We start from the raw sequence: 12525 nt of genomic DNA, 5'->3' as shown, positions 1-12525 counted from the left end.
CCGACTGCCGGCCCGGGTTCAGCTGACGGGGCTCTTACCGAACACTTCTCTCCCCTCTCCCTTCCAGGGCTTCCGTCTTATATAATTTGCTCCCGTTCAAATTGCTCTTTTAATACATTGTTCCCTTTGGAAAGGCGATTGTGCTGAGCCAGGTGTTCGCTCACTGGCCGTTTCGTAACCAGGAGCGCGCGCCTCCCCAGCTTCAGTCGCGTGGGCAGCTGTCGGCATAGGGCCCGGGGGGCCGGCGAGCGGCCTGGGGCAGACAGACCAGCCTCCAGACCAGGCTGGCCACCTTCTGCCCACCCACAGGTGGCACCAGCTGGCTTCACCCCGGGTGGTGGGCGGGGAGGGGATAAAACAAGCTGGTTGTCAGGCCCATGGATAGAATTACCCGCTCTGATCTTCCCAAACATCCCCAGGTCCAAAATCCGCTCTGAGTGGTACCCATCATCCAATCAGCAGTCCATTCTCAGGCCAATGAGGGCGGAGCCTGGTGCAGGGAATGTTTCTGTTTATTGTCGTATTGTACTGTCCCAAGCACTTAGTACAGTGCTCTGCACACAGGAAGCGCTCAATAAATATCATTGATTGATTGATTGATTGTGTGCCCTCTAGACTGAAAACTCGTGGTGAGCAGGGATCGTGTCTACCAGCTCTGTTCTACTCTCCCAAGTTCTTAGTACAGTGCTCCGCACACAGCAAGTGCTCAATACCTATGATTGATTGATTGACTGTGTCTCGTAGCAAATGGGCCAAAGAAGGGATGAAATTTCTTGCCCAGGATCTAATGCACTCTTTAAGAAACCTCCGGTCTGAAGGACAAGCCCAGCAGGGTAGAGGAGCAATGGGGAGGAGAAGAGTGGGATATTTGAATTTCCTGAAGGTTCGGAGCGTTTTCAAGCTGACGGCACTGAAGAAACTACAACAGGAAGGATGGACGTTAGACATGAGGAAGAACTTCCTGGGAATAGGAGATCACGAGAAGCTGCAGAGACCCCGCGAATCTCATGACCCATGTACACAGGCTTCTGCTTGGGCTAGGTGAGAGGTCGTCTGGCTTGGAGACAAGGGGATGGATGAATTGACCTCCAAAAGTTCCTTCTCCCTTTTCCTTTGTCATTCCTCCCTCTTCACCCACTCTCACACACTCCTGCATCTCTGCTTCTGGAAGGAATTTCCCACTGCCGATAATCCTTAAATAGAGAATAAATGAGAGGTTCTCCAGAGTTTAGATAGGATGGCAGAGGCCCAGAGGGTAGGAGAAGCTCTCTAAGGGTCACCCAGAATCCTCTTGGCTGATTCTGGTTCAGTCCCCCAATTTTCTGGTTCCTCTCCTGTCACCCTCCCTAGAATCAAAGTCAGTCCTTTTCTCAGAGCCTTCCCTCCCTGGAATGAGAGTGTCGTTGGTTGCGTGTACAAGGGCGATTTGTGTGGGGGGCTGTTCTGTGGGGATGGTGTCCGGTTGCGCTAGGGGAGTCTGTGAGGGTGATCATTTTTGCGTGTGGATATATGGCTTGGATAATGTGGGAGATGTGTGTTTGCGTGTGTTGTATGGTGGTGTGACTTGCAGGTGTAATTAGGGTGAATGTGATCCAGTGACTTGATGATGGTGCACAGGTCTGTGGCACAGAAAGAGAGGGATTACTGAGCCAGTAATTGAAAACACCGGCGGCCCTGCGGGAGCTGCAGGGGTAGTCCGTGGTGGGGGTCCAGAGCCCACCAAAAGTTCGGAGATCCAAACCTTGTCACTTTCCACCCCAGGGAGCCTAGACACTGACCCTTTAATAGCTCACTTCTCTAGCAAATCCCGAAGCAACTTGGAGCTTCAGGGTGCCCTCCCAACCAGGTCTCTCCCACCCTGGCCAAAACGCTCAAGTTCAAGGAGGATCAAGGGGAGTTAGGAGGAATACCTTGCGTTGCCAACCATCTCATCTCCTGGTTATTTTTAGTGCCCAGAGCAGGGTGGGCAATGCCAGTGGGAACCCGAGCAAGAGCCCAGGCTGTGGGTGTACTATTATTGACCCTCTGGGGTCTGGGGACGCTTGCTCTCACGCCCACGCACCTGTCCGGCGTTGCGGCGGGAGCCGATGGCTGAGGAGAGGGTGAGAGGTGGGGAAACCAACCGTTGAGGTCAGCACGGAGTCTGGGTCTGATCAGCTCAGAGTCCTCCACAGGGTGGGTTGAGACGCTCAGGAAGGTCTCGTTTCTCCTTACAGCCTGGGGGTACTCCTTCTGACCTCTCTCCTGCCCTAGCCGGACCTCCTACGATGCCTCGGGGAATGTCTGGTGGAAACAGGCATCTGAGTCCGAGGGAACTGGGGAATAGAGAGGGCGAGGGCCTAACCCAGAGACACGCAGCATGCCCTCGGCAAACTGGACCCAAGAGTCCTCCCTCCCAGGTCTTTCAGCGTTGTCCTCCTGCAGCCGACGCTGCCAGTGGCATATCTGGATCGGGAGAGCAACCTAAGCAGGGCCAAGAATTCGAGAACGGGATGTGACTTAGGATATTAGCATAGGTCCTCTTCCCCTGCTCCTCCCCCATGACAGTCAACTGTCCCCACCTTGGACCCCGCTCCTCCAACCCCTACAGCCTCTCTCAGCAGCCCTCGACACTGCAGCCTTGCGACCTTCCCTCAACAGCCCCCGACACTGCGGCCTTGCGACCGTCCCCAAGAGCTGGAAGACTTTCAGATGTCAAAAACCCAGAGGAGGGGAAGTCCAGCACCTGCTCCTTCCTGATCTCCAATTCCTCCCTCGGCATCTCCTGGAGGGTCGGGCGGATGGGCTACACCACTTGAGCCGCCAGGAAGTCACCCGTCAGGCATCGGGTGGCAAGGCCCGGGGGGTCTGGGGATCCAGGAAGGCTGGGTAATTCTTGCCTTGCCCAGTCCTGTCTCCACAGCCTCGCTGACCCCATGACCCTGTTGGAGGTGGGTGGGACAGGGTGGGACCATCCAGGACTGGTGCGGGGTGGGGTGTCTCCACCCCAGATCAGCCTCACCCACTTCCTGTGGTTCTTCTGCACCAGCCCTCCCGCCAAACGCTCTTCTTCCTCCCCTAACCCCCAACGGCTGGCAAATGGGTAACCCAGTTAGCGGTCGCGGAACACCTGCTCCCTGATTTATGGCTTTTCTCTCTGGCTCAGAGAGTTGCTGCCGCAATAGTTTTTTCAGGGAAAACTTACAGGCCAGTGAATCGGGGTGAGTGGGGCCATCGGGCCTTGGATCCCACGAGGCTCGGCCCCGGCCGGTGTGCACCCCCTGCCCTCGAGGGGAGCGGTGGGGCCCCTAAGTCCTCCCCACTGGGGCTGCTGGTGGGTCGCTCCCTGTTTTACAGGGGGAAGCGGAGCCCGGGCGTACGCCGTGCCACTCGCCTCGTGCTGTCCAGATCATTCACGACCATAAATCCATTTATTCCACGAGACGAAACCCCTCCCCAGCGTGACCGCTCCGGTCCGGCCACCTCCGTGCTCCCCTCAGCAGCCTGCTCGCCCACCTGCCCAGCACCCTGGCCCATCCAAGCTCCAGCTCCATCGCCGCCCTACTCCCCACCCGGGACCACCACCTTCATCTCTGCAAGGGAATTAAATTCATCTTCCAAGCCTGGGCCTAGCGTGATAGAAGCAGCCAGAGCGGGCTGGTAGGGAAGTGAGGGGTGTTTACACAAAGGGACAATTTCCTCTTTTCCCCTGTCATCCTGAAACCTCAATACCTCATTCCTCCCCGGTTACTCTGGTGGTCCAGGAACAGAGAGACCGACAGCATTTAGCCAGCTAGATCAATCTCTTGAACGATAGTTAAATATATTAGGTGGGTAATGATAACAGTAATAATAATAATGATAACTGTGGTGTTTGTTAAAACAGATAGGTAAATGGATATATAGCTAGATGATAAATGGATTGCTAGTTTAGAAAGATGGATAGATAAGAGAAATAGTATGGCAAAGTGAGAAGCAGCACGGCCAAGTGAATAGAGAACAGGCCTGGGAGTCAGAAGGTCACGGGTTCTAATCCCATTTCCACCACTTGTCTGCTGTGTGACCTTGGGTTTCTCTGTGCCTCAGTTACCTCATTTGTAAAATGGGGATTGAGACTGTGAGCTCCACTTGGATCAGGGACTGTGTCCAAACTGATTTGCTTATATCCACCCCAGCGCTTAGTACAGTTTCTGGCATGTAGTCAGTTCTTAACAAATACCATAATAATCGTCGTCATTATTATTATTATTAGAGGGAGGTGGACGAACAGATAGGCAGAAAAGGGGCAGAGGGACAGATCACCACTCAGGAAAACTTCCCTCCCTGAAGTCCCCATCTCTGCAGGGCCAAGCCTCGGTGGCTGGGTGTTTTATATTAATAGACACGACATTTCCCAGCAAGTGGGGGCCCGGACGGGACTCTCCAGGGTTTCAGCTGTGCTCGCTCAGCTCGGCATGCCGGTCCGAACCTTTGAATTGATATCTAAGGAGGGAGAGATGCGGAGAAGGCTCTCAGGTTCAATCCTGGGCCCGTTCCATCCCCTAAGACTCAGCACTCCGGGCCTGCCAAAATTCATTCTTTAAATCGAATCTGTTTTTTTCAAGTTGTAGGGAGCGGGGACGGGGGGAGGGGAGAAAAATCTCTCAAACCACAGAGCGTCAATTTTTCCAAATGAGAGTCAGTCTCTCTCGCTCGCTCGCTCTTGCTCTCAAAGGAAACAAAATAAAACAAGACCGTCTCAGCAGGTTGGAGACTTTGCCTGTAAAGTTGTTACACCGAGCAAGGAGAAATGAAAGGGTGAAATGGAAACCCTGACAAAACATGAAACAAGTGACATACTGGTGTGTTAAGCGGCTGGGAGGTCTCGGGCGGGAAGTTAAAGGGAAAGGAACCTTTTGGGAGAAGTGGAGAAGACTCCATGTGCTAGAGTAGCCCGGCCGCCTGTGGGTCTCTCTGCGGGGGTCCGGCTTTGTCAGGGGGAGGGAGGAAGGGTGCTCGGCAAGGGGGGAGGGAGGGTGACCCCAAGGGGCTTCGCAAGAGATGGGGGAGATGTGGAGGGGCCTGGGACAGTGGAAGGAGCAGAGACCGAGGGGCAGAAGAGCGGGGGGTGAGGAGAGTTGGTGCCGTCTGGGATCCAGGCCCTGTCCCAGCGTCTCTGGCTCCTCTCAGATCTAATCCTGGGGCCCCACGGGAAGGAAACCAAGGTTCACGGGAGGTTGGAGGGGTCGGGAGGAAAAGTTGAAGGGGGGAAAAGGGGATGGCGCACTGGGGGCTGAGGGACAATGGGGCATTGGAGCGATGGGGCGTTGGGGTTCTGGGGGGCGGTGGGGTGTCAGAACAATGGGGTAATGGGGCATTGGGATGTTGGGAGCAGTGGAGTGATGGGGCGAACGGTTGACGGGGAGATGGGGAGTTGGGATGATGGGATGATAAGGTGATGGGCTGATGGAGCGATAGGGGAATGGGACAGTGGGGTGACGGGGCAATGGGACGATGGATCGATGAGGTGTCGGGGTGATGGTACAACAAGACAATCGCTCGATGGGGTGTTGGGGCGACGGGATAACGAGCAGTGGGGCGACGAGGGGATGGGCCTGAGGCGCAGGATTGGTAAGAAAGGAAAGAGGAAGGGGTTCAGAGACGGTTGGCAGAGGAGGGAGGCCGGGCCTGGGTATGGAGAGAGTGGTGTGGAAAGAGGAGGATGCTAAAGAGTCGGGCAGGTGGGCGAGAAGGACCGTCCATCGGGGTCGGAAGGGTGTGGGGGCTGAGGAGGGCTGAAGGGGACGGGAGAGTTCAGGGCAGGGGCAGAGCAGAGGGGAAGGGCGGGTCCGGAAGTGGGAGGGAGGCAAAGACGGTGTCCCCTTCTGAGTTGGGGGGTTGGATGGAAAGCGGTGTGTGTGTGTGTGTGTGTGTGTGTATGCAAGCATCCGTATCTGTGTGTAGGTGGAGGGGCAGCGGCGGGTCAGAGAGGCTGTGGGAGAAGCAGGTGTAGAGGAAGGGGCGGGATGGGGAGAATCCAGGGAAAAGGGTGAGAAAGTGAGAGGACGGGATTGGGACCGGGAAGACCACGGGCGGGAGAAGGAGCGGCGGCGGGATGTTGGGGCACAGGAGGGGTGCGGGGGAGTTGGCACGGGAGGGGAGAGGCCAGGGAGACCCGACGGGAGAGGAGACGGGGACGGGGCTCCCGGGTAGAATTAGGGGGCGGGGGATGGAGTCAAAGCCGTGGCCCACCGCCGGCGCCCCCGCGGGCCGGGCGGGGGCGGGGAGGGGAAGGGTACTCACATGAAGACGTGGTACACGAAAGCCCAGCCGCGGGGCCGCTCGAGCACGTTGTACAGGCAGTTCTGCAGGCGGCGGTAGCGCTTGTGGGCGGCCGAGCTGCGCTGCCCGGAGCCGGAGCCGGAGCCGGAGCCGGGGCCGGAGCCGGGGCCGGGGCCGGAGCCGGGGCCGGGGCCGGAGCCGGGGCCGGGGCCGGGGCCGGAGCCGGGGCCGGGCGGAGGGGGCGGCGGGGTGCCCAGGAGGCCCACCCTCTGCGGGCCGCCCCCGGCCTCGCCCCGCTCCGTCTGCACGGCCGTCAGCGCCACCAGCTCGGCGCGGGGGGCGTCCCCGGGGCCCGGGGGGACCAGCCGGGACAGACACAGCCGGTCGGGCCGGTCCGGCCCGGCCATGGCTGGCGGGGGCGGCGGCGGGGGGGGGGGGCTCCGGGGCTAGGCGCTGGGGCCGGCCGGGCTCACGACATGCTCCGCGCCCCCCGCCCGCCTTCGCCCTCCACCCGCCCCCCGACCCTGGCCCTCGCTCCCTGCGGCGGGGGGCGAGCTGGGGGCGGCCGCCCAGGGACGGGGGGGGGGCTCTAAGGGCCGGGCCGGGGGGCGGCGCGGGGTGGCTGGACGCCGCCGGAGTCCGCTCTACAACCGGCCGCTTCTCCTCCTGCTACTAGGGTGGCACTTTCCGACTCCGACTCTCTTATTACCCACTCCATACTGCTCAGTTTTCCACCTGCCTGAGAGACCGCTCACATGTCACCACCCGCCCCCTCTCCCCTCCCCCCCCCCCGCCTTTCTCGTCTCCTCCTCCTCTTCCTCCTTCTCCCCTCCCCTTCTTTTCCCTCCTCCCTTGTCCCCTCTCTCTCGCTCCTCCCTCCACCTTTCCAAATCGGGAACGGGACGCGCGGAGCCGAAGTTGGCCACTCCAACGCTGAAGAAGTGGGGGGCTGTGGGGCTCGGAGGGATGGCGTGGGGATGGGGGGAAGGGGTGGAGGAGGGTGGGGATGGGGGGGAGAGGGCGGGAAGGGTGGGGGGGACCCGAAAGCGAGAGTCCGGAATGAGTAGGTCTGTGCGCTCCTGGGTGGGTGTGATGAGTTTGGTGGTTAGCTGAGTGAATCGGGTCTACTTGTTTGGAAGCCCGTCTCCCCCCACCCTCTGGACTGCAAACACGTTGTGGGGCGGGGATTGTCTCTCTTTAGTGCCGTATTGGACTTTCCCAGCGCTTAGTACGGTGTTCTGCCCGCGGTAAGCGCTCATGTAATACGACTGAGTGATGAATGAATGGAGTCGGGTGCTCGGTGTTGGTCGTGCGTGCGTAAGAGGGTCTGTTGGAGGGGCGGGGGTCTTGGGCGGAGGAGGAGCGGGGAAGAGAAGGCATGTCTGGGTACCTGTGCTTCTGTGGAGCTCGCTGTCTGCCCGATGTGAATGCAAACGCGCCTAAGAGAAAGAAAGCTCGCTGTGTACGTGTGTGTGAGCGCGCGCGTGTGTGTTTGTGTGTGGTCTGTGAATGGGTGTAAACGTGCCCCTGTGTGCTTGTTTCTGGGTGACAGGGTGGGGAAGGGGCTGTCGGTGGAGGGCGGGAGGGAGTCATTGCAAGGTTGGCGCTGGAGAATTTCCCGAGTCCCGTCCTTTCCTTCCATCTGCCCATCTGCCCTTGTCCTTCTCCCCTCCCGTTCCGGTCTGGGGAGGAGGCGGCCGGAGGAGAGGAGAAGAAAGAGGGAAGGGACGTCCCCCTCACGCCCCCCGTTCCCGGAGGGGAAGGGAGGCACCAGCTCTCTGCTCTCTTTCTGTTCCCCAGATTTCTGGTCCGGATGACTTCAGAGAGGTTCCAAACTGAAGCGGGGTACATCGCTTCGCCTCTCCTCCCTGTTCCCGACCCCTGCCCTCAGAACTTCCCTCTCTTTGGGGGGGGGGTCCCCTCTCGGCTTCCCCAGGCTTGAGACTCCCCCTCCCTAAGCTCTCTGCCCCCCGGTCCCCAGGCCGCCTCCTCCGCCCCCCCACCCCATCCCCGAGCTCTCGGATCCGGCTAACTGGAGATTGATTAAAGATCTCAGATGTATTTGGTCTCGGTCTCTGGGTCCAGCCCAACGACGGAATCAATACAGCCTCGCGGACCCATGAGGGCTGTCAGGGCTTTCAGGAAATCTTTGGAGGCTCCTCCCCCTCGCCCACCTTGTCCACCATCCAGCCCACCCCCCAAAACGCCGGCAAGCCCCTCCCCCTCGACGCCCCTCCCTACCAGCGCCCCACACCCACTCGGCAATCCCCAGGGTTAGCGAGGGAGGGGGCGACCTGAGAAAACTGTTGGGGCTGTCGCCGAAATTCTAACTACAGGATTTCCTGTAAGTGTGCAAGGGAGGAAATGAACCCTCAGCAGGGTGGAGACGACGATGATAGATCCCTGGAGGTTGTGGGGGTTCAGCAGGAGAAGGGGGCTGGGGGTGGATGTGGGATGGAGAGCAAGGTTTGCTATGGCCTGGTCTCCAGAGGACGCTTGCTCTTATCGGATGCCAAAGTCACTGAATCCCAAACTCTCCAAGAGAGAGCACCAGAGGTTATCTCGTCCACCCCTCTGTCTCTGAGCAGGACAGTCCCTGAATCCAACGCAATTGGCTGATGAGGGTGGAGAAGCCCCTGCTGATCTGTCCTAAAACGCGCGCTCTCAGCAGACCGTTCTTACTCCTGTCTAACCCGAGTCCCTCTTGTTTCAGTAAAAACCCCCGTCCCCTTGTCCCAGCTTCGGGGAGACAGTAACTTCCCGAACTTCTCAGCCTCCCTTCAGCCTTCCCTTCTCGAGGTTAAGCAATCCCAGTGCCTCCTATTTGGATCCTTCGATTCAACCCCCATTTCATAATTTCCCCTCCAAGTCCTCTCTTCCCCTACAGCCCTCCATGAAGGGCTGACCTCCATACTGAGTGCTGGGAGTTTAGGGTCACATTATTGCCGAGGAGAATAGAAGAGGCCGCTGAAGCCTCAACTCCTCCCTCCTTCCTCCTCCCTCTCCCCAGGGTTTCCGTGGCTTTCGGAGGGAACGGACCAAACCAGGAGAAGAGGAGGCGCCAGAGGCCGCTGAAGCAGCCCGGAGCCTCCGGGACCAGCTCTCTCGGGGGACGCGAGGCTGGAGCGGGGTTAGGAGGGAGGCAGGGAGCCGGGAGCGAGCTCAGAACTGAGCTGTCAGCCCTTCTGGAGCGGAGAGAATTGATCTGCTGAGTCCGAAGAGGCGAGGAGCTGCTGGCGGCGGGTTTGGGGAATGAGGGCTGGAGGAGGAGGGGGCTGCTGGCTCTGGAAACCCATAGGCACGGACCCTGGGCTGAGCTGCCCCAGGGAGGCGGTGGAGGGTGGGACCTCCAAAGCCCGGGGAGATTTTCCTCTGGTACAGGGGCTGGGGGATGGCCTGGAGGAACAGGGTCTCTTGCGGCTGAAGGATGCTGGAGGATGGGTCACCCATCTTCAGTCGGGGCTGTCTCTGGGGACCACAGGCTCTTCCCTCGAGGGGGAACATTTCTGGTATCTTTTCCACTCCTCCCTTCTCCTCTGCACCCCAGCCGGGCCTCTGCCGCCTGGACCACGGTTCAGGCCACACCTGGCTTCGGCTCACCCCTCCACCCGGCCAGATAGAGCACCTAACATCTGGAGCAGCGGGGGTACCTTCCCCCCCCCCCACACACACAGCCCCAACCTCAGGGAGAAGCTGCCCCAGGCCCAGGCCTCTTGGGGCTGCTTCCTGGGCCCCGCAGGGGGGCTGGGGGTTGGGCCCGCGGGGGAGACTCCGATCCGGGAAGAGGGGCACCTCAGAGACAGGTCATCCCATCTGCAATTGACCAGAAACCTGGAATGAGAACCCCCCCCCCGCGCCCCCAACCCCGCCCCGTCTGGAAACCAGCATCGGGACCAGGGGAGGGAGGAGGGAGATGAGCTGGCAGAATAGGTATGGGGACGGGACAGGGGAAACCGAGGGAAAAGCCGGTCCTTTTGCCTCCCCCCCCCCCATCATTCCCCCAGGCCCCCCGGAGAGGGGAGCGGGGTGGGGAAGAGGAGGAGAAGGAGGAGGGGGCAGGAGGGCGCCGACAAACAGGAACCAGAGCTTTAGATGCCTCTTAGGTCAGCAGAGTCCTCCAACCCCCCACCGCCGAAGGGACGCACTTTTCTAGGCCCTGGGAGTCATTAACTCTTCCCTCTCCCCGGGGTCCCCGACCCCCCTTCCTCCAGGAAAGAACGACCCCCCCCCCCCCCCCGCCCTACTTCCCTCGCCTGGAAACTCGGTCCGGTCCGCGGCTCTCTCCGAGCAAGCGGCTGGTAGGGCGGGTTGGGTGGTGGGTAGAGGGGATGGGGCTGAGGGGATACGGCTTAGCTTCCCGAGGGTCTCGGTTTTCCCCTCGCCTCCCGGGGCAGATGGAGAAGGGGATTCGGCGCCCCAAGAAGCAGAGGCAGGCTGAGGAGGGGGGTGGGGCGGGAGGAGGGAGAGGGGAGGGGGTGGCAGCTATCCCGGCCCGGGATGGGGGGCTGGCTAAACCCCGCCGGAGGGTGACGCCTGCCCCTTTAACTGGGATCCCGGCCGTGGAAACCTGGCGAGCGGACAGCCCCATCCATCTTGCCTCGGGTGGAGAGTTATTCCATGGAAGGCCCGGCTCTTCCAGGCCCCGCCCCCGCCCTCGGGACCTGCTCCACGCTCGGCTCTCCCCCCCCTTTCCCCCCTTCCAGGGTCGCCCCCCACCTGGCACCCCCTACTCTTCAAGGCAGCCCTGCGGGGCGGGCGAGGGGGCAGAGAGGAAGAGGCCCAACGGGACAGGGGGCAATTGGACTATGGTTTTTGGCTTGACTCCCGCTGCTCGGTGGGAACAAAACGCACGAGGCCCTTCCGAACCCCTTCCCCTCTCTCCTCGGATGCAATCCAGTTCCCCTCCCTCAGCTCCTCTCCCTCCACTCCACAACTCCCTCTTGCCTCCTCTCCCTCAGTTCTTTCTCCCAGTCAATTTAGCCGAACCTGACCTCAAACCATCCAGGTGCTGATTCTATCTTTAAAACCAATAACCGGGAATTATAGGTTCAGGATCTCCCACCCCCAGAATCACAAACCAAATCGTGAAGACGTCCTGGCAGGGCATCCACGAGGTCATTCCATCCACGCCCCTGGCTCCGTGCCGCACCACCCCTAACCGGTCCGGGACCGATGACTCCCTCTTCGGTTCAAAGACCTCTGGTTAAGGAGCACTTCCAAACTCCTTTGAGCACCTATTTCAGCGTTTGCCTCTTGCCACCGGGACATTCTTCTAACCACCATCCCTCCGGCTGCAATCCAAACTCTCTCCAGTTCCATCTCTTGCCTTTAGTCAGGAGAAATCATTCTCCAATCAATCAATCAATCAATCTGTCATGGTATTGGTTGAGCCCCCACGGAGTACACAGCACTTACACCAGAAGCCCAGAACGTGTTCCCTGCCCTGAAGGAGTTTACAATCTAATGGAGGCAGCTAGAGGGAGGGAAGACAGGGATAAAACAGGAAGCAGTACAAATATATCAGGATGAATAAATGGGAAACTGTGCGGTCTAATGGGAAGGGCATAGGCCTGGGAGTCAGAAGACATAAATTCTAATCCTCGGCTCTGCCATTTGCCTGCAGTGGGAACTTGAGAAAGTCAGTTAACTTCTCTGGGCCTCAGTTTCCTCATCCGTAAAATGGGATACCTGAAAGCAGAGGTTAGTGGGATTTTGGAGGAGTGGGGGATTTCAGCATCCCCACCAGTGCCTTGAGAAAAAAGAGCCCATTTGCCTGGCCCTGCAGTGAGACCTCTCCCAGTCGCCATTCTAGTGTCACCTGAGCCCTTGGGGACTCACCTTCTCCTTCCCCCTCGCTGCACTCATACCCATATCTTTAATATGGGGAGGCTGCGTGGCGCGATGGAAGAGCCGCGGGCCTGAAAGGCAGAGGTCCAGAGTTTGGGTCCCAGCTCTGACACCCGTTGGCTGTCTGGGTTTGGGCAAGTCACTTAACCTTCCCATACCTCAGTTTCCCCAGCTGTAAATTGCGGGTAATAATACCTGAACCCTACCTCTCAGGGGAGTTATGAGGACTAAATAACTAAAAAATTAATGCAAGGTGCTTTGGTAATAAAAGCACTATCTAGAAACATAGGTTTTTGGGTTTTTTTGCATTGGAGGTTCAGTGGTAGAATTCTTGTCTCCTACACGGGAGACCCGAGTTGGATTCCGGGACAATGCAGGATCTGTATTGAAGCAGCGTGGCTTAGTGGCAAGAGCAGGGGTTTGGGAGTCAGAGGTCGT

At 59.2% G+C, this 12525-nt stretch overlaps 1 protein-coding gene across 1 annotated transcript in view; it reads right to left on the bottom strand.

The window, feature by feature from the left end:
* KCNQ4 (potassium voltage-gated channel subfamily Q member 4) overlaps window positions 1-6647 on the bottom strand; it is a 55472-nt gene extending 48825 nt beyond the window's left edge. The window contains exon 1 of the mRNA XM_029080288.2: window positions 6262-6647. Coding sequence (XP_028936121.1) covers window positions 6262-6647 — 386 coding nt within the window. The remainder of the gene's footprint in view (window positions 1-6261) is intronic.
* Between the last annotated feature and the right edge of the window lie 5878 nt (window positions 6648-12525).

This window comes from Ornithorhynchus anatinus, chromosome 16 (assembly GCF_004115215.2).
Source record: "Ornithorhynchus anatinus isolate Pmale09 chromosome 16, mOrnAna1.pri.v4, whole genome shotgun sequence".
Lineage (NCBI taxonomy): Eukaryota > Metazoa > Chordata > Mammalia > Monotremata > Ornithorhynchidae > Ornithorhynchus > Ornithorhynchus anatinus.
The sequence above is the reverse complement of the archived record's forward strand: the minus strand, read 5'-3'. Positions and strand labels throughout refer to the sequence as shown.